Consider the following 21,759-nt stretch of genomic DNA (forward strand, 5'->3'; position numbering starts at 1 on the left):
CCTCGCGTTACTAAGACTGTGTTGTTTTTTTTACAAGAAGAGCTAGAAGTATGTGAAAACTCTGCATTATCTGTCCTTTGTCTCTCCTGCAAAATATAATCTTAGTTACGAGGGGAAAATTATCATAAATTATTCTGCTGTGAGGCGAGGTGTGCACAGGATTGCCCTCCACCGGTACCGAGGCTGCTGCTGGCGACGAAGTGGCAAGGGGAAACGATCACTGTCTTCACCTATCCTCTTCTCATATATACAATACTAGTTCCTCCTCATCATCATCATCATCTTCAACGTCATCATTAACATCATCATCATTCTGGCCCATTTTTCCCGCCAAAGAAAGGGATGCGTTAATTTCGGGCCTTGTGTTGACTGTCGCCACCACGAATAAGGTGTCTTCTCGTGAATATAGGAAACTTCTTACTGAGTGACATTTTCCCCCTAATTTTTCTTAGTATCTGCAATGCTATTAATTCATCTGGATTCCCCTCTAAGGATCATGGAGTGTCTTTCGTCTGCTCTGTTTTGACCCAGAACTCACCCCTTCGTTTCTCAGCAGCTCTCGGCACCTCATTTAGTGCAAATATTTCCGCTCGTCAAACTGTGTGCTAGAAGCTTACATTTAGGGCGTACAGTGCTAAGAATAAATGGGTCTTTACAGTGCCAGCGTTTACAGTGTATATTGAGGCGACCAGAACAAACTGCATAAAAAAACTCTGGCTACATTGCGCCTTAATATTCCCGTTTGTCGTTATGTCTTTATATCAACAAAGATTTCTTAAACAGCATAGAACCAAAAAACATGACAAAAAACATACGAACGTGCTAGATTTTGAAATATACTTGAAAGGAAGAGGTGTTAGGGATATTTCTTAACCCTCTATATTCAGGTGACCTTTTTATGTCTTCTTGCTGCTGTCAGACGATTTTAATTAACTTTGGCAAGGCTTCTCGTGCTGAAGGACTTTATTAGAGCTATATCTAACCCCTCCAGCTTCACAAGTCCATCCTCAGCTGAATAAAATCGTCTGGAGAGGGTCAGGAATAGAATGAAAACGACACCCCCGGGGCTTGAAGGGTTCGGCGAAAAGAGTACTGTATGGAACTTGGACTCTTCGCCAGCCCTCCCATCCTGTCTACTCCTCGCCCTCCTCGTGCTGTGGGTTGACCAGGGAGGCGCCGTTGATGCCCCTCACGTACACCTTGCTGGGCCTGACCATGATCCCGTGGCCTGGGCGACAAGTGAAGTAACGGCGCCCCTTCACCATGCCATCGTGCTTTCCCCGTCGGCCCCGCAGCTCCACACCCAGCCACACCCCGCTCTCGAACGATACGCGACCGATGTATTTGATCACGCCTGCCGGGGGAAGAGGAAGTGATGGTGTTAGAGGAAAACAAGGCTTTTTATTATTATGATTACGTATATCGCCTGTGCAAGGTTCATTAAGGCTGACAATCAACCTTTGGCTAAGTTTCACTCTTCTTGTTCTTCAAAGAGAGAGAGAGAGAGAGAGAGAGAGAGAGAGAGAGAGAGAGAGAGAGAGAGAGGAGGACGGGTACAAGTTCTTTAGGTCTTTGCTAGGTGCTCCAGGTTAGAAACGACATACTAGGAAGCAGCTGCAGTTGTGAGAAAGGGAAAGGAAATGTGTCTCTCTTACCCACCACTCCCTCTAAGTAAAAACAAAACAAAAGTATTAGGAGTTGGTCGCCTTGTTCCCAAAAATAGACACAAGATTACGATTCACTGCACAAACGAATCAGCAAGACACAAAAATGGCGCGAAAAACACCGTCACATATTACCGGGGCCCCTCTCACGTTTCACATTCCCTGCCCGCAGTTTTAATCTTATCTATCTATCTATAGCCCGACGCCCTAATCCTGCAAAGGGTGGCCGCAGACAAAACGCCTCCAAGTCGCTCTGTCACCCACCATCTGACTGCCCTCCCCCCAGTGCACCAAAATAAGTAATAATTAGTATACGCTTGGTGCCGCCATACTAAAGTCCTATTACCTTAACTTGGCCCAGAGTTTTGTCCTTTTACGGCTCCCTTCACGTAGCTCAGAGGCAGAATAGGACAATACTGTGGTTATACGTCTTTTCCATAGCACTTCTTCGTGACTGTCATCAAAAGCCAGTGTTAGCCCTACGTCCTTTCCACGGCACTTCTTCCTATCATCATAACCTAGTGCTGGCTCTACATCGTTTCCATAGCACTTCTTCGTGACTATCATCATAACCTAGTGTTGGCTCTACATCTTTTCCACAGCACTTCCTCGTGACTATCATCAAAAGCTAGTGTTGGCCCTACATCCATTCAACAGCATTTCTTCGTGACTATTATAACCTAGTGTTCGTTCAACGTCTTTTCCATTGCATTTCTTCGTGACTAGCATCATAACAAGTATTCATATCTTTTTACAACTCAGTATTCATGATGGAGAGAAGACAATGTTAGGCCAAATTTGAGTAAAAGGAGTATATGTTCAGGTTATGAGAGAACCGTAATAAAAAAGTTAATAAAATCAGTAAAAATAAAGGCTATCAATAAATCCCCCTCCCATCACTCTCTAAAGCTGACTAAAGTGTTCCCGAGAGCAAAAATAAAGTGGAGAAATAAGGCGTCAGATTGGAGATGTTAATATGTTAGACGGGCAAGTATGGAGAGGCGAGGATGAGGGCTTGGATTTGTGCCTATTAACTACACGAAGGTATTACAATCAGACATCTCTTGCAACTCCCAAATCTTCTGAAATCTGACCCGCAGTAGTTGGCAAAGGGGGAACACACTGAGTCCACCAGTCTGACCGGCATGACAATCAAACCTGGGCTGGGGAAACACGAGACGAGGAACGAGAAGTCCATACGGTATAACAGGTGATGGTGGTGAGGTGTGTGTGTGTGTGTGTGTGTGTGTGTGTGTGTGTGTGTGTGTGTGTGTGTGTGTGTGTGTGTGTGTGGTTTGGCAACAAGCATTTGTGGAGCTACTTACCTCATGACTGCGGCACACCTCACACCTACTACCCCATGCCCACTACACACACACACACACACACTATTCCCAAAACCACTCCCCCCACACCCACTGTTTTCACACCCACTCCCTCCACACCCACTCACAGGCCTCACACCCACGAAGGACGAAGTGCAATGGAGCTTCATTTCCTGAGGCAGTTACGACCTAATGATTTTTTTTTTACTATCTCAGGGCATTTTTTTTTTAATTTGATAACTTATATGGTAACAGATTCGTCAATGAAGACCTTCTATAACCACCACTACTCGTATCAAGAATCCACCAATTATGTCTACTTGAAAAACTTTATCTTCAGAGTTGATTGAGATGCACAGGTAGTCAGAGTACATTATTATTATTATTATTATTATTATTATTATTATTATTATTATATTTACGTGGTTTTGATCATGTTCGAACGCTTGTTGGTCTAGTGATTAAAATGCCCCAGTCTGAGTGAGGGCCTTGTAGAGCTGACTTTTCTTTCCTTTTTTATTTATTTTTTTTTCCGTTCCTTTAATGGGATCAAAGGCAGTGGGCTGGTCACCTACCCTTAAATGTACTGGGTCATGGAATCTAGCCTCGGGTCCCTACACCTTTAAGTAATATGAGACTGGCTTAGCATTACTTAAAGATCACCTGTACCAGAGTAGTCACCTGAGCAATATCTTAAGGTTCCATTCATAACCAGCTTCCTTTTAGGGTAAGATAATGAGGAATATCTGTCCCTGTTAATGCCTCATCAATTTTAAGTAAACACGGACGCTGTAAATAATATATATGCGGATAATTTGTGGATATTTAGTAACTGGATAGACAGATAGGATGAGATGGAGGGATGGAGCGGAGAGGTATATGAGTAAGGGGGGTGTGAGCTGGGAGCAGGGCAATGAAATGGCAGAGGACAGGGTGATATGGAGGCGATTTGTTTGTGGCCCCCCTTTACAGGATTAAGGCGTCTGGAAATAGCTAGATAGTAAGATAGATATGTATTGAAGGGGCTCTTTCCACACACTTAACATGGGCGGCTGTTCTACTATGCACGTTAATTAGTAAGCTGTCAAATAATTACCGGCAAATGTTGAAGGTTCTCGCAGAGTTAGTATTCGGCCGGAAAAATACTGGTGTTAGCCAACCTTGCACATCATCACGTACCGCCAGGAACAAAAGCTCGCCTGGTATTTACCCTTTCACTTTCCTCTGATGGCAAATATTACAAAGCGAAGAGAGACTTTGTATGTATCGTTGTCGACAGAAAGTTCTTGTTGATGTGATGGGTCTTAGAGGAAAGTGACGGACTGATGTTAAGTGTGAAGTAGAAGGCGTAAAACTGAGTGAAATTTTTCCCTTACTGTACAGCAGGTGTGCCACAGGTGAGGCAAACGCAAGGCAGCAGCCACAACAGTATCGACAACTGTTGGTGTTCGGGTGTTTTTAGTCACGACCTGTTGTGGCTCTTGTTCCGCAACACTGAAACTTTTGGCACCGTAGCACTAAATTTCAAAACATTTTCGTAATAATCCAAAACTGTACGGTGAAGGCTGCCTGGAGATGTAAAACCGCACCTTAGCCGAACATAACTTTCAGAGGTTTAAAAAAGTCTATCCAAAACAATGAATAAAAATCTTTCGTTCCAATTTACGTTAAGTTTGAACATTATCATTTTGTACATAACGAAGACAAGATATTTTTCCCTTCATAATCACTACGAGCAAGACTGTAGAGAATAGTATATCATTACATCTCTCGTGGAACTCTACTGGTATCATAAATCACTATTTCTTTTAAAGCTATGATAATACTTTAAAATGTCTTCATCCATTTATGAGAGTAAAAGTTTGTTTTCTGTCTTATGTTATGAAGGCAGGGCTCAAGAAGGGTCTATCTATCTACTGTATCTATGTATTTGCTGTTTGACACACACCCGTATGTCCTGCGTGGCGGCACGATACACACCACGCCTTTCTATTCAATTTACTGCCACTTCTTTCTCTATTTCTAATCTGTTCATCATCACATATGCTGCTTAACCTTCATTGCCCTCTCTGGAACGTGTGGGCAAGGAGTCAGGCTATTCGGTCCACTCATTCAAGGCGTTACCAGTCGCTCTGTCCTGAGTAGCATTATGTGAGGTACGTACGCATCCTTCCCCCGTACCAAATCCCATATGGGCCACATCCTGTACTTATCCTCCTGCCTCGTTCTCGGTCATTCTCTTCTCAGTCTGCCAGGCTTTTAGGGATTTACGACGTAATGCTATTAGCAGTGCCAGTGCAAGACAGACTTTTGGATGTGGCGTGGCTCAGTCCTCGATCATCAGTTTCCCAGAATCAGACGGCGCGGTTTACTGGCTTATTCTTGCTATCTCCAGACGAGTTTATTCAGAATCGATTAGACCTTTTGGACTGGAGGAGCCACATAAACCCTTCATTATTTCCCCTGAATACGAGAGGTGTTGACAAAAATGAGTAAAATCGTCTGGAGGAGGCAAGAACAGTTACAAATTTCACGACCTGGAAGACTTAGGAGAAAGACCGCTTCGAATTCTTGGGGGACGGAAAGCTACACCTAAACTCAGTAAAAAGCTCTGGCGGCATCAAATATAGAGACCGTAAACAATGCCCCAATGGAAACTCCTCTGGCGGCATCTTTTGTGTTGCGGGGACGGCGCGTGTGTTGGTGCTGTGAGTGTGGAAGTGGGGACTGACTGGGCCGCTCCCGCAACAAACGACAAAACGCCCGGCGGAGTGGAAGAGGAGGGTTATACTCACGATATATATCGTGGTTATACTAGTCACGATTACACAAGCTAGTTAATTTCTACAGCCGACAAGTACAAGAAGTCCTTGGTTTATGTTGCCTTTTTATAAACTTTTTTGCTATTCAGTCCATTGTAAATTACTGAAAAATAAGCTTGTTAATTTTCCACTTTTATAAAGAGGTAAAAGTCACAGGACCCACTTTTTCAAATCATTACGCCGTAGTTATCAAGTGCCTCAACCTTTGTGTAGTCGATAGGAGTTAATAAAGCAGTGACATCAGTATAACAGGCCGTCTCCTCTGCCAAGTAACATCCCTCAATTCCCTCCTAATCCCCAGAAAGAAGGATGGAAGACTGAAGAAAGAGTAAAACTTCCAACTGTACCTCACTGTGTTCACGTTCGGATAAGCCTGGGATCATGACAACAATCCACTGCTGAATTATCGTTTTCCCCCAAATTGCGGTAATAAAGCTGTAGGATTTTTTAACATATACCGCACATATATTGGGGAATGCCTGTACTTATATAAAAATCGATCAGCACTACCAGTTAAATTTTTCTTGAAGACTTCGAGGCCGTAGGTTAACTCTTTCGTGGTTGTATCTTCAGAACTTTATTCTAGATAATGCCAGATGATTTTATTCAGATGAGTAAATGTAAGAGCCTGTTAGTTAATACTGGAACCACTAACCCTCCTACAGTCGGGACAACTCTTATTCTGCTCCAGGTGACGGTATACAACTTTATTCAGCTTAGTGAGGCATAACATACTTAGGGTGTCTTGAAGTGCAGTCTATGAGCACTTCCAGAGACCGACCATCACTTACCCACTTCATTTTTGTAGAAGACATTATGGCCGACCTCTAGCCAGTGCTGGTTCTCCCTCTTCTTCCTCTGTGCCTTGGGCGTGACCTGCACGATGGGCGGGTCGCACCAGGTCAGCTCCTTCCGACGTTCCTCCGCCGCACGCTCTAGTTCCTCCTGACGCAGCCGGGATGTCACGTACCTGCACAAATACACAATACTCAGTCCGTTACCTCTAATACAAAGACTATCTCTAACGTACAGGCTACACATATATGCTGGCTCCAACACACATGGTGGTGTTGGAGAGGGAGGCCTTCACGTGGTGGCACCGATATATGTGGGTGGGTCTGCTGCCTGGTTATACAAACGTCCCTCAGCTCTCTCCCCATCCCCCGAAAAGTGGAGTACAGGAGAAGGGTATTTTCAGTTTGCGGTTAACTGGTTTCACATCCTGATAAGTCTGGAGCCATAACAACATACTGTACATGGTACCTCTAACACTATAGGTCGCACACACACACACACACACACACACACACACACGCACACACACACACACACACACACACACACACACACACACAATGCTCGACTGGTCATCTACCTCTATTACATATGCTAAACTTTAATACGTGTACTACCTCAAATACACGTACTAACCCTACCACATACATGTACTGCCACAAATACACGTGCTACCTCTAACACCTGTAATGCATATACTACCTCCACTACACGTGTTATCTTTAATGCATGTGTAACCTCAAACACGTGTAATGCATATACTACCTCAGATACACGTGGAACCTCTAACGTACCTCTAAAACACGTGCCACCTGTAATGCACGTGCTACCTCTAAAACACGTGGTACCTCCAATACACGTGGTACCAGTAATGCATAGGCGGCCTTTTATCACACACAAAAATGCTGGGCTTATCATGATTTCTTCGTTACACCATTACTCACAACTCAAGGCCACGCTATGCCAATCAATACCACACACCTACGATCACTGAGCCACAGACAGCTTGCATAGTATCATTAAAATTGGTGATGTCTTATTGAAACACCTTCTAATCCAAAGACGATTTGTGTACTTCATTCATGTTACCTCCAGACGATTTTATTCAGCCTAGGAGAGGTTGTGGATTGATACGGTCTTCATCAATCCTTTCAGTGAGGGATTTTTCTGGCACTGAATAAAATCGACTGGTGTTGGAAAGTATGAAACAGCTCCTACGTCACTGAAGGGGTTAATTTTAGGGACATAAAACTGAGACTTAAAGCTGAAAACATTACCCAGGTACTCCGTAATGTCAGTATTTTCTTCCGCCATTTTCCAGACGATTTCATTAAGCTTAGGATTAACTTATCATTCTGGAGGGGTTAGATACAGCCTACATTAACCCCTTCATTGCTCTGTTGCACCTCTATACTGAAAAAATCGTCTGGTAGTAGAATAAAATGCAGTTCACGCTCTCTGGGGGTAAGCATGAGGAAGGAGGGAACTATCCATCGAAAGTATATGTTATCGGCAACAAAACTCCTGTTGTCTCACCTGCTTCTCTGTCTGTGTCTGTCTGCCTGTCTGTCTCTCTAAAAACCAGTGTGGTGTTCTGGTCAATCCACAGCAACTGACACTGATGACTCTACCTGGCCACGGAGCAGTCACCTGTGTTGCCTGCTACGGAATTCAGTGTCTCACTCTATTCCAGTCGAAGGAGAGAAAAGCAGGAAGGACAACTGGACTTCTGCTTCCGAAAATCACGTGAATAATGGAAAACGAGGACAAAGTTATGACGTGGATAATGATGATAAAGAAAAATGCTGTTGCTGATAAACTGCCCTTTACCCTGATCCAGTTTTATAATCTAGTAATCATTTTCAAGTTGCCGAGTGCCAACCTGACGAGGGACTGTTTTATTGCTGGCTTTTGAGGATTTATTTCGCGTCTTCCTCAGCCATTCATGAAGCATACTGCACCTTACTGTTCTCCTGTGTGTCATTTATGGCTTTCTGGTAGGGACACTGACGGCATTAAATAACATGGAAGTGTAACGTGATATATGCAAAAAGACACTGGGAAGAAGGTGCTGGATTGCCTGCTAATTTTACGGGAGTACAACCCAAGATCAGAGTGGTGTGGGGGAGATAAGTGAGGCAATGGGTACTGTGAGACTGACCTTGCTGAGAAAGACCTGTTGAGGCTGGTCATGGAGGTATTGGCTGGGTATATGGCCGTCTTGGCAGGCTGGGTCTTCTTCAACGACCACGGGGTATAGTCGTCCAGCAGATGGGTGGAGGCGGTACACGATGCACAGGCGTCAGAACCCAGGGTCATGCTGGAGCCAAACCCTGTCCCTGCCCCTGCCCCCACCCCGTCCCACCCGAGGCTCATGGGGCCCTGGCTGGCGAGTGTAAGGGGAGGTGGAGGTAGGCCCAGGCTGAGGGGACCGCTGTAGTGTGTGTTGAGGGTGTTGTTGGAGCCCAGAGAGGAGCGGCTGTGACGGAGTGTGGCGTGGCCCAGGGACAAGTCAGGACCACACTTCGGATGTTCACTCAGTCTAAGCACAGGGAGGTAAACACTCATTACATCAGGGTCGTTTAACCTTCAATAACTGGTGCACCTCATACCAAACTTGAGACAGCTCATGCATCCCATCATCATCATCATGACCTTTTTTCCCACTTAAGGATGGCGTGAGGTAGGATCCAGAAACAAGAAAAGAGAAGGTACGAAAGCGAGAGAACTATCAACAGCATGCCTACTGAAAAGGATAAATAAAAAATTCATTCTCGCATCTTTCAAGCCCCATCACTGGCCAAATTACATACACATATTTATCTATTTAATTAATTATTTATAAATTCCCTTCAATACACCTGCCAGAATCAGTTCGTCAATTATCGAGTTAAAAGAGCGACCCTTGTCATATGCGCCTCGGTACATAATTCATCCAACCAGCTGGATTCCCGTCAGGTCCCTTGCCTCGTCAGCTTCCGTGTCTCGCTTTCTTACACACTCCACTACTATATCCGTCCACATTCTTTGCCTACCGCGCCACATCGCACCTTGACATTCATATATGCCCCCTCTTCACCACGCCATGTATACCCTCTCTCTCCATATAACCATACTATCTCTCTGCTGTATGAATGGACACGGGTTCAAATACAGACTTGCTTTATGTTCCTCAAGGCCAACCAATATTACATAAAGACACACTCCCTAACAGCATCACACAGCCCTAAATGAGATGATTCTAACATGCACTGAGTACGAACTATATGAGTATTACTGCCGAAGTGGTGACATGTGTAGGTGTGTGGCTCGTTGGACGACTGGATGGCCTCAAAGAACGGGCTATCAAGTCTATACCCAGAGATGAACACATGAAAAACAGGCTTCCTTACTCCACATCATCCGTGAATCACTTACAGTATTTATCTTGTCCACTCTACGCGTACCACAAACATTCCTCAATAATCCCATTTCCACTGCTCTTACTCCTGATTATTCACCTCCATCTCGTCACATCTTCTGCACAAAACTACAGTATCGCTTTGAGTTACTGCTAATCTTGCCGTCATCTCCATTATTATTTTCTTACTTCACTTCCCTCTTGCATGTTTCTCGTAAAACAGGCGGGGAGCGTTTTTCTTGCTGCCTAAAGGCCCCAAAATGGAAATAAGGAACTGGGTCATTTAGGGGGTGGAGGGGTGGATGGCGAGGCAGGGGGAAGGTACGAGTGACATGCAGGGCGAGATAAAGGATTGGGAGAAGGGGAGGCATTAAGGTGATGGAGGAGAGGGAAGGAGAGGGTGAAGGAAATGTAAGGCGAGAGAGAGGATAGGGGGAAGGGGAGGAATCAGGGTGGTGGAGGAAAAGGAGGGGAGGAAGGAATGGGACTGGGGGAGGGAAGGAGAGGGGGAGGGAAATGTAAGGCGGGAGAGAGGATAGGGGGAGTGGGAGGAATCAAGGTGGTGGAAGAAGAGGAGGGGAGGGAGGGAGGGGAGGAAGAGGCAGCAAGAAGTGTTAGAGGGACACGGGAGGGGGGAGGGAGCGAGGAGAAGACGGTGCATGATATATTCGTCAGCACATCCAACTCGCAACTGAAAGAATCCGAGTTTCCGTCTTTAACCGGTGTGACTGTTAGACTCAATCAGTTTTTCCCTAGTCCCTGTTAACTCATCAATACACTGTCTGTAAACCGTGTAATGCTCTTCGTGTTCTAGGGGAAGGCTTGGACTCAGCAAATATAAACACTTTGCCTTAGTGACCCTTGCGCAGTCACTAGGCATAAAATCTAATCCATCTTCTGTTGGCGGCGAGGTAGGATGAGGCGAAGAGGGAATCGAAGGAGGGAGGAAGGGAGAGGGGAGGGGACAAGAAGAAGGAAGGGAAGGGGAAGTAAGAGAAGTAGGGGAGGTAGGGGTGTTGTAGGGGGAATTATTGAAGGTGAGGGAGGGGGTAGGGAAGGTGGGAATGTGGATGCACGGGAGGCAGGGAAGAGGCAAAGTGATGGAGGTAGGGGAGGAAAGGAGGTGAGGGAAGGGAGGTAGGGGAAGTGGACGACGGAAGGTGAGGGAAGAGGGAAAAGGGAAGTAAGGGAAATGGGGTAGGGGAGGAGGGGGAGAGGAGGGAGGACAGGAGGAAAGGGTAAGGGAGGGGAGGTTGGGGAGATGGGGAGGAGAGGCGGTGTAGCTGGACGGAGGGGAGTCATTACCCGTCCTAACTCTCCTTGATAGCACACGTCAGCCAGATTGCTCATCGACCCCTAGCCAGGCGTGGGGTTGGGGAGCGTCTGTGGGCACGACTGGCTCAGAACACTTACCTACACCCCACAACACCCTCAAGACGGATACTCCATTTATTTTCACTACATGCACACGATTTTACTCGAATCTGGAGAGACTTTTCACACTGGAGAAGCTACATGGCTTTCATTTACATCCTGACTGCACGAGACCTACGCAAAGTTGGTCAAAATCGTCTGGAGATAGAAAGTATGTACCAAGGAAGCACCACTTTATATCTCCTCGTTCATCTCAGTTTAGGTTATTATTAAATTTACGTGACTTTCCTTTTACTAAAGTTTGGGCCGAGGAACGCCTAGGTTAGGACCGAAGGATGTGGCTTTCACGATTAGGCCTTCACGTCTTGATTAGTGTAATAATCGCAAATAAAGCCGCACTAATACACTTAATAATTACGGTACCTCAGGCATAAATACAGCCATACTTGATATTCAGTTAGTGTCTGAGTCTGGAAAGGGAAATGTTAATCGTAACGCTGATTTCACCCTACATGTAACACACTAATATTTCACTACAAAGACATTACTATATTTCACTCTACTGTATTCTTGTATTTTTTTTATTCTTTTACACGATTTTATGATACAGAGGAGAGATGAAGCCTCCACTGGTCACATCAACAAAAGAGGGCTTGCTTAGGATAAATAAAATCGTCTGAAAGTATTATATCTACCAGTACAATGAGGCATCTGAACCTCTCCCTCCATTGTCATTCTCATCTTCTCTCCTTCCCCTCCCCCTCTCTCACACCGTCTCTTCCTCTCTCTCCCTTGCTACCTTACACACTCTTCTCCACCTCCCATCGTCATCCTTTCCTCATCGCCTCTCTCTCAGTCTCTCTCTCTTATCCTTTTCCTCTCCTATCCACTCTCTCTCTTCCCCAGTCTCTACCATTCCTCCCACCTCTTCTCCCCTCCCATCCACTCCCTCCCTTCCCCAGTCTCTCCCATTCCTCCCACCTCTTCTCCCCTCCCATCCACTCTCTCCCATTCCCTCCCACCTCTTCTCCCATCCCATCCTTCCTATCTCTCTCTCCTTTTCTCCCCTCCCATCCTTCCTTTCTTCCTCTGCCTCTCACTTGATGATTCTCGACGGTGCTGCAAAGACGCCGTGATGGGGGCGTGCCGTGAAGTACCTGGTGCCATTAACTGTACCGTCATTTGTACCCCTCGACACCTCTAGCTCCACACCCACCCAGTACCCCGAGGCGAAGTGTACCGCTCCAGTGTACCGCACCACGCCCGTCACCACCCGCGTCGACCCGCTGCCCACGCCCATGTCCACGTATACACGGTCCCCCACCACAATCTTGCGGGTCGTGTCGCGGATGTCTGCAAAAATGATAGTACCAGTTAGGTTTATTACACTTTCATCATCAATCATCACCATCATCATTATCACCATCATCATCATCGTTATCATCATCATCATCATCATTATCATCATCATCATCACTCAAACTCTATTCCCCACTAATAATGGCGTGGGAATTAGGTTATTTTCACTACTGGACTAGATAAACTTCTTTTACTATTACCTACGATATTACTTCCTTGTATAAAGTAACTTCCTTTAATACTGCTTCATATCACTGCATTTAATACTCAGACTTCCTTTATCATCTCAGGAAGGTTTGTCAAAGAGTAACTGATAAACGGGTACAAGATTTACTCGTATAAATAACCTATGGACAAAGTTTATTCTATTTCCTTGTAAGAGAAATATATACATTCTCTGACCTTATCTAAATTGGCAGTGAATCTAAGAAGTGACCTACGAATAAAGTTTCCCTAAAGTATTTATACAGATTCAAAAAGAGACACAGCTTAATTGATTTGTTAATATCAGAACGCTCTAATATTTGTGTGTCTCCTCTTTACTCGGCATCGAGGGTTTATTTGGGAATATTAGGAAGTATTTACCTCAGTGATACAAGTGCCTGACGTTGCAAAAATACGAAACATTCTCCAAAAGGCCAGATGTCAGCCTTTCTCAGTCACCCTCGAACTTGTGGTGTTTTCCTATAGATAAATCAAGTCATTTGCCACCAGAGGGACGCAATACCGAGGTGCGACAAAGCCAGTGAAAGGATCAAGAATGAATAAGTATTTTCTGATGGATTTCTTATTGATTCAGACCGCTTTTGTTGACACACAGGTGGCTACAGTGATCTCTCTGAAAATCATATAGCTCCTGTTTACATATTTGGCTTTATTATACATTCTGAGGCAACGGTTCCCTACAAAGACACTAAACTATCTACAGATGCTGATTACTCTGAGGATAATTTTTCACCACCCTCGCTGTCTTCCTCTCGTGCCTGTGTTCTACGTCCCTCGCTTTATCAGTATCTTCCTGGCCTTTGATCCACTCTCTAATCTACTACACTCGTGATTCACTTATTCTCCTGTCCTTTCTTCAATCTACGTTGCTTGATTCGACCTTCTCATTTTACCGTCTGTGGTCTATGTTTTAAAAAGTCTGGAATCTGTATGTGCCTCCCTCTGAATTTTCTTTTTTTGGGGGAAACATGTAAGAACAGAATCATTGTTTGGATGTATAGTGAGCCAGCTGGATGTGGTATCTCCTGCAATGTGTATGACGTGTTTGCTTGACTGTAACAAAATATTCCCTGATTTCAAAAGGCTCCTGACCTGTGTGTGTGTGTGTGTGTGTGTGTGTGTGTGTGTGTGTGTAAAGTCTGAGGAAGTTGGCATAAAAGATCTTGGCTACTCTGCACGCTTCTTAAGTCTCCATAGCAGCGAATATTCATCAGGAATTATATTACTGGTCGTATGGAATACAGTAATAGTCACTCTAGTTTGGCTGTGAGGTTCTGGGTAGCTATGGGTGAAGATGGGAGTACAGACATGCGATCTTAAAACTTAAAAAATATCCAGTCTTGTTTGTGTGAGGCCATATTATGCACAAATTAATATCCATTCTCATATACACAACCTTACAAACTGTTTAATTTTCACATTAGTATAAAAAAACAGTCTTATACATCCTCTGTAATATACCGTATTCACTCAGGTATAAGCAAGCTCAAAAAAATCTCTGAATGTGTCTGACCCTGAGCGACCCTGGATGAAACGCGGGACACATCAACACGGCCGTGGTTGACGCGTCCAGGTGGCAGGGAGAGGGAGCGGCGGGAACACACAGCCCCTCTCTGACGCTGGGACGCAGAGCTGGACCTGCCCTGCCGACCTACACCCACGTGAGGGATCTTCGTCAGGCGGTTCATGGGCACGAAGATACCTGAAACACGGAGATGCTGTTAGTTCTAGTTCATGTATTACTTCATTTGTACCACCACATCAGAAAGGTAGGGGGCAGGGCTGGACTACGCCTTCCTAACACTGAGGCGAAAGTAACCAGTGCAGAATCTCCCTGTGACTATTGTCCTTCCTGAAAACGAATGAATAAATGAATAAATAAATAAATCTTGGTCATACGAACCTCAGGACTGATGTTGGCTTAACGTTTTGAGTAATTTTGGCGCTGGGTGGTTCTTTATCGTAGTTATGGGCGTGGGACGGATTACTTTACCTAACCCCTTACCCAACCAGTCCTATCCTAACCTAATCTTGCTTATTCCATCCTATCCTAGCCTAACCTAACCTAACCTAATTTCACTAACTTATCCTAACCAAACCTAGCCCAACACAACTCGACTTCACTCATCGCCACCCAACTGCACCTAACCTTAATCCAGCCCAACACAATCTCCTCTAACTTACCCTAACCTGACATAACCCGACCTAACGTAACCTTGACCTTGACCTAACGTGACCTCACCGTAGTTCTTGGCGCATCTGAAGTACATGACGCCCTTGACTGTGCCGTTGTGGCGTCCCGTGGGTGTCTCCAGTTCCACACCCGCCCACAGACCCGTCGCGAACTCTGTAGTGCCTACGAACCTGCAGGGGACACGTGGGTCAGGTGGGGGCGAGTTAAGTTAGGTTTGTGTGTGTGTGTGTGTGTGTGTGTGTGTGTGTGTGTGTGTGTGTGTGTGTGTGTGTGTGTGTGTGTGTGTGTGTGTGTGTGTGATGCCTGGTGTGTAGTGTGTAGTGAGGTGTTCGGTTTGTGGTGCGTGATGTGGTATTGATGTGCGGTGTAAGGTGCATGATGTGTGGTGTGAGTTGTGTGGTGTGAGGTGTTATATATGTGGTATAAGGTGTCTGGTGAGTGAAGTCTAATGTAGTGTCAGGTTTGTAATGAGAGTGAGTGCATAACGATGGGTGGAGACGCACTGTGTTGGTATGTAGGCGCGTGTTATGATGAGACAAGACAACACACACACACACACACACACACACACACACACACACACACACACACACACACACAGAAAGAGTCGGATTTTCCCAAGGCCTGACCTAATTGTTTTCCCCCCACTATTTTATCCTAACAATTTAATTTGCACGTCAGTGAGAGTAAGTCTGTGTGAAGCATAATATTGTTCTTTCAATAGGAGGAACTTTGGCAATTTTAATAACATATGGATTAAATTACTATAAAAATAACGCTGAAATGAGCATGGGCAGGGTACGTCTTCTGTAAAGCAAGTAACAGATGGAAAATAAATGTACCAGATCACAGCTCAAAAATGCAACGAGATCAACAGACAGGCAGAGAATCATCGGGGATAAAGGCCATAAAATTACTGGGATAACCCAGGCAAACAAACAACAGATCGGAGTGGAGAAAGATGGGAGAGTCTTTTGTCTTGTAGTCTACTGTTTTAAGATTACTAATAATATGAAAACAACAATAATATCTGGATCAACACCATGCCTTTCACGTTCTTGCAAAGTGCCTGATTGGTATTTTACAAGAGTTCATTGGTATATCATCCAGAAACACCTTTTTTTCATCCAATCCAGTCTACCTCTTATGGTCTGGATATTTTTAGCGTTGTAGTCCAGCTTAACGATAAACTATTTTATTCAACGATCTATCTAAGGAACCTGAGAATGTTAAAACTAGGGAATTACAGGTACACGTTATTTCTTCACCTTAGCGTGTGTCTTTTTCATCCAATGCAGTTTACCTCTTACGGTCTGGATATTTCTAGTGTTGTAGTCTAGCCAGCACTGAACTATTTTATCCAATGATCTATCTAAGGAACCTGAGAATGTTAAAACCAGTGAATTATAGATAGACGTTATTTCTTCACCTTAGCGTGCCCGTCTTGACTCCACTGACCAAGACACGATCCCCCAGCTTAAGCCCCATAGCCTTCAGTACCGCCTTGCCCGAGGACCCCTGAGAGGCAGCAGAGGGGGCGGGGGCGGTGTGGACACGGGCGTGGGAGGAGGGGGAAAGCAGGCCCCGAAGATTGGCGATCACATCCTGCACGTCTGGTACCAACTCATACTGATCTGGGGTCGGGATGCACTCTGCAGGGATGAAATGATGGGTGTAAGTACAGGAAGTCATCGTTATATATACTGTATTTGTGTGTGTGTGTGTGTGTGTGTGTGTGTGTGTGTGTGTGTGTGTGTGTGTGTGTGTGTGTGTGTGTGTAAATCATCTCCACAAAAAAAGACTGCCTATTAGTCTATCACCGTCCTGTTTAGCACCAACTTTCACTGTACGTTACAATAAGGTTGCCTCAAAAAGCTTCACTCCTACTTATAAAGCTGATTTGCTGATTTTCTCCAGTTTATCGTACCGGCAGTGTGCGGAAGCCTGCAATACACTGAAACACGTCCCAGATATACAACGATTTCCTTTTAATAATGTCCTCTTCAAGTTTATCAATTCTTACGCGGGCTGGAATGACGACACCATTTTCTTCTTGCATGACTGTCTTTCACGATTTGGAAATTACAGGATTTATGGAGTACTTATTTTACTATTTCAGTCGTCACTTTTATTTATGAATTTCACCTGTGCTCTTGTAATTTGACCTTAGTATGCTTGATTAGTGATTTTGACAGATGATGCTCACTTACTGTAATGATGTGCTTAGTTGTTGATACCTTTGTACAGGTGACTCATTCAAAAGGCAAATTAGGTTATTAAACTCGTGGCTCTGTGAAAACATCAATTAAACAAGAAAATAAGTCCTATACAGGCTGGAGACTACTACAAACGCAATATAGGGTACACAGGAATGAAACACCTTGGGTACGAAAACTCCTTAGGTTGTAAACTGACTGACCAGGCTTCTCCAAGAGATACGCTGCCCTTAAAAAAAAAAAAAAAAGAAAAAAAAAAAAGTGCAGTTCGATCCCGCCATGATAAAATCTTCCTTTTTATCGTTCCATACTTAATGTCCGTGGGTCTGAATCTCACACGTTCATGGGTTCGATTTCCAGCAGGAGCTAAGGTATTTTGACTGCGTAATGCCACCACGGGAAGTAGGGTGTTCGCCTGCACTTAAATTTACTGATCTACAATAGCCTAACCCTGGGTCCTTCCATCTCGAAAAGGGCATTATAAGTTACGGCCAGGTGAGTTTACGGACTGCCCTACATGTCCGCAGGTGTACGTACGGAAGGGCGTGCGTCCCTGGGTGTCGGTGAGGGTGTAGTGAGCGCCGTGCTTGAGAAGGACCCGCACTGCCGCTAGACATAGGTTGGCGGCGGCGATGTGAAGGGGCGCGCCACCTGAGTACTCCAGACAGGCATCGTTGACACACACACCTGCAACACCACCTGAACGTCACCACACCTGTACATTACACCTGTACACCACCACACCTGTACGTCACTACATCTGTACACCACACCACCACCACACCTGTAACACACACACACACACACACCTGTAAGTAAAGCACATTTCACTCCCAGCTAGAACAGTCAATATTACCAATCCACATCATCATTTGTGACGTGACTACATCGACTCAGCACTCCCAAACTTTCCTTAGTCACGGGACATAGGAGAGTGGGGTATGGCAGGGGCTGGTATAAGAGGGAAGGGGAGGGAAAGGAGGGGAGAATAGGGAGGGGGAGGGTAAGGAGGGGCGCATGGAGATGAGAGAGTACAGAGGGGGTGCAGGGAGAGGGGTAGAGGGGCCGTGTGTCTTGGAATCCATGAACATTTAATATGCAAGTAAAAATACATCTACGACAGTTCCCTTGCTCAATGTAGTAATTCTAACTATCTATTGCCAGACGCCTCAATCCCGTTTGGGGTGGCCACAAACAAATCGCCTCCAAGTCGCCCTGTCCCCCGCCATTTCACTGCCCTGCTCCCAACTCACACCCCCCTTTCTCATATACCTCTCCACCCCATCCCTCCGTCTCATCCTCGGCCTCCCCCTCCCTCTACGATACAGTTAAATAGCCGTGTATGCAGTTTAAGCCCAGAATATTATCAGCAAAATGCATAATTACAGCTGAACAATAATATAGTCTATGACATTTCTTTACTTATTATTATCTGTGTGTTTTGATTATCAGTGTGTAGAATAAAGAACCTGTTGGGTTAAAATCTGTCTTTGTACTGTCACACACCTCTCTATCTACCTATTGCCAAACGTCTTAATCCCGTAAGGTGTGGTCACAAACAAATCGCCTCCATGTCACCCTGTCCCCTGCCATTTCGCTGCCCTACCTCCAGCTCACACCTCCCCGTCTCTCATATACCTCTCCACTCCATCCCTCCACCTCATCCCCGGCCTCCCCTTCCCTCTCCCTCCATCCATCTCATCCTCGGCCTCCCCTTCCCTCTCCTCCCCTCCACCTCACTCTTAACTCTATCACACATAACTCTGCTCTATACTTGAGGGTGTTTGTGTGCTGGGAGGGAAACATACTTTAGTTTTCCAGGATAGTTCGACGTTCATATTAGGCTTGTCATTTTCTCCCCTTTTTACCTTTCCCTCTCAGTTAAAGTTCTGACCTACGCTTCTTTGTATTTTCCTGTTGTCTTTTAATGCCTGCGTCAGATTCATTTATTCTTGCCTTTAGACGATTATACTCAGCCTCTAATAGACTTTTCAGAATACAGATGTTACATAATTACAGCCTTCACTCTTTCCACCAGTACAGGAGCGCCAAAAGGTACATAGTGTGGTTGCAGCGTGGAGTTAAAAGATGTTAGTGAAGCGAAGGGTTTGTATCTGGCTTCCTGTAACCTGTATCTGAAGTGAAATATCAGGTTTGCACTCCTCCCCTCTCCCCACCTACCCTCAGACTAGGGAAAGGATGGGGGGTGGGATAAAGGATAGAGGATGTGGGTGAGTGAGTGGGGAGTGACTGAGTGAAGTGGGGAGAGAGGGGGAATGGGATGGGTAGAATGGGTGGATACTGAGTGAGTGAGGATGCGGGAAGAGGGGAGGGGAGAGGAGAGGAGAGGAGAGGAGAGGAGAGGAGAGGAAAGGAGAAGAGAAGAGGAGAGGGGTGGGGATAGGGGGGATGGGTAGAATGAGAAAGAGAGAGAGAAAGAGAGAGAGAGAGAGAGACTTCTTAAACGGAAGAGGTAAAGGTGCTTCGTGTCACATTTTTCCCGTTCTTAAGAATTACTGACTTACAATATTAAGACCCAATGTGAGAATATTACTTCAGTGAGATTTCTATTCCTCATTTCTTTTCGTATCTCCGTCACCATAACACATCGCATCATATTATTAACATCATAGTATTAATTGGACCAACAGCTGGACTTAGAGCCCACTCTGGCCATGTTCCAACTGTGGATATCTTAACGTGACAAAATGGTGTGTTATATTGGTGTTACCCATGGGATCCTGAAGGAGGAGGTCTAGGACGGGTGCCACGTCAAAATATGCAGCGTAGTGAAGGGAAGTCATGTGGGTCCAACGGCACCTCTGATGGACGTCCGCACCCGCAACCAACAGCTCCTTCACCACCTGTACAAGAGCAGACCCGACATTTTTTTAATGCGGGGAAGAAGGAACCAAAGGTCAGGAGCCCGCAATTACAGTTCCTTCCCAGAGAAAAACAAAAACAATACAAAAGAGAGCCAAATTCAAGATCAGTTCATTACTCCAACGCGCGGGTAAATGATTTTCACATCAATGACTGTGGAAACCTTGTGCAACTTTAGGATATACCATAATACCATATCAGTTCTTCACACGACTGTTTATGAAGGAACGTTCCCCTTTGGCTTCACCTCCCTACCTGCACCACCACCAAGCTAACTTTGAACCATCACCATCACCCTCTGCCTCACTGGGGAACGTGGTATCACCTAACCTTACTTCTCACAGCAGTACGGTGATGGCTAGTTAGGTAAATCTTGGTGCGACTTAGACACTGGGGGGGAAAAAAAAAAGTGGCTTGGCGGTTTTGAATATATTTTGATAAGTATTTCAACAACAGTGTAAATTTTGAGAGCGTACAGCATTCAGAATAAACCAGAGATTCTTCTTCATTGATAGTCATTTTTATTTTTTCATAAGCGCCAGTGTTGAGTCTGTGGGTGATAGTACAGCAAAATTCTTAGTTGGATGGTTTTTCGGGCTTTCGCTGGGTACTGGCGACAGGAGGTGGGGGCAGGAGGGTGGGGGGACGAGGCGATACAGACCATGGAGGTAGGAAAGAGGTACAGACCACACAGGTAATCATCTTTAAACTCCTGCGATAATACGATTTTTTTTTTTTTTAAATAATTGAGAACTGTGCAGGAACTGATGGGGGGGGGGATGCGTACGCCCTCCACCCATTCTCTCAGCAAACTAATGATTACTTATAACAGAAGAACATTGCCTAACCAAACTATATGCAATACATATCCTAGACTTGTTTCCACAGAATTATTTCAATTAAAAAAAGGTAATAAATTTCGTAATGAGATAGCATGAGCTCAAACTTGTTAAAATCCCTATGCCCTGGTGTGTGTGTGTGTGTGTGTGTGTGTGTGTGTGTGTGTGTGTGTACATAAAGGCAATAACTCTTGTACGGTTGAATCAGATCCTTATAAATGATGGGGCTCAATTTATAAACAAGAGAGTATAGCTAAAATATGCGCTATCTTTCTCTTTCTCTAAATACAAGATTTTTTGGAAACTGCTGGGGGAAAATGTCAGCAGAGAGTTGAAGAAATACGAAGACAGCGAAAGAGGGGTCGCGTTACATTCTATTTACAAACGATTAATATGCTAAACTACACATTTTCCTCTCAACAGAATTCTTATTGCCTCTATTAAAATTGTTTATTCAACGTTCATGACGAGGAACAGTGGAAAACGATGTCGCAGGTCCAGCAGGCATGTGTTGGGCCGAAGGAAATGGGGGGGGGGGAGAAAGGGTGAAAATATCCTTCATACCAAAGTTGAGCAATAAAGCGTCCATTCATTCTATCATATAATAAAATAAGATAAATCAGGAAGTTAGAAGTAGCCAATAAATGGAAAAATAACAATAAA

The 21,759-nt window shown here is 44.9% G+C and overlaps 1 protein-coding gene across 1 annotated transcript in view; it reads right to left on the reverse strand.

Moving 5' to 3' along the window:
• Positions 1-1,133: 1,133 nt before the first annotated feature.
• Positions 1,134-21,759, reverse strand: part of LOC145406627 (CAP-Gly domain-containing linker protein 3-like) — a 38,322-nt gene continuing 17,696 nt past the window's right edge. The window contains exons 5-13 of the mRNA XM_080277703.1: positions 20,106-20,238; positions 17,912-18,061; positions 16,588-16,810; positions 15,207-15,328; positions 14,478-14,666; positions 12,481-12,733; positions 8,768-9,148; positions 6,603-6,781; positions 1,134-1,354 (exon numbers count right to left, since the gene is read on the reverse strand). Coding sequence (XP_080133829.1) covers positions 1,134-1,354; positions 6,603-6,781; positions 8,768-9,148; positions 12,481-12,733; positions 14,478-14,666; positions 15,207-15,328; positions 16,588-16,810; positions 17,912-18,061; positions 20,106-20,238 — 1,851 coding nt within the window. The remainder of the gene's footprint in view (positions 1,355-6,602; positions 6,782-8,767; positions 9,149-12,480; positions 12,734-14,477; positions 14,667-15,206; positions 15,329-16,587; positions 16,811-17,911; positions 18,062-20,105; positions 20,239-21,759) is intronic.

The sequence above is a fragment of the Coenobita brevimanus genome, chromosome 71 (assembly GCF_032717465.1).
Source record: "Coenobita brevimanus isolate Jiangsu-jjx chromosome 71, ASM3271746v2, whole genome shotgun sequence".
In the NCBI taxonomy this organism is placed as follows: Eukaryota; Metazoa; Arthropoda; class Malacostraca; order Decapoda; family Coenobitidae; genus Coenobita; species Coenobita brevimanus.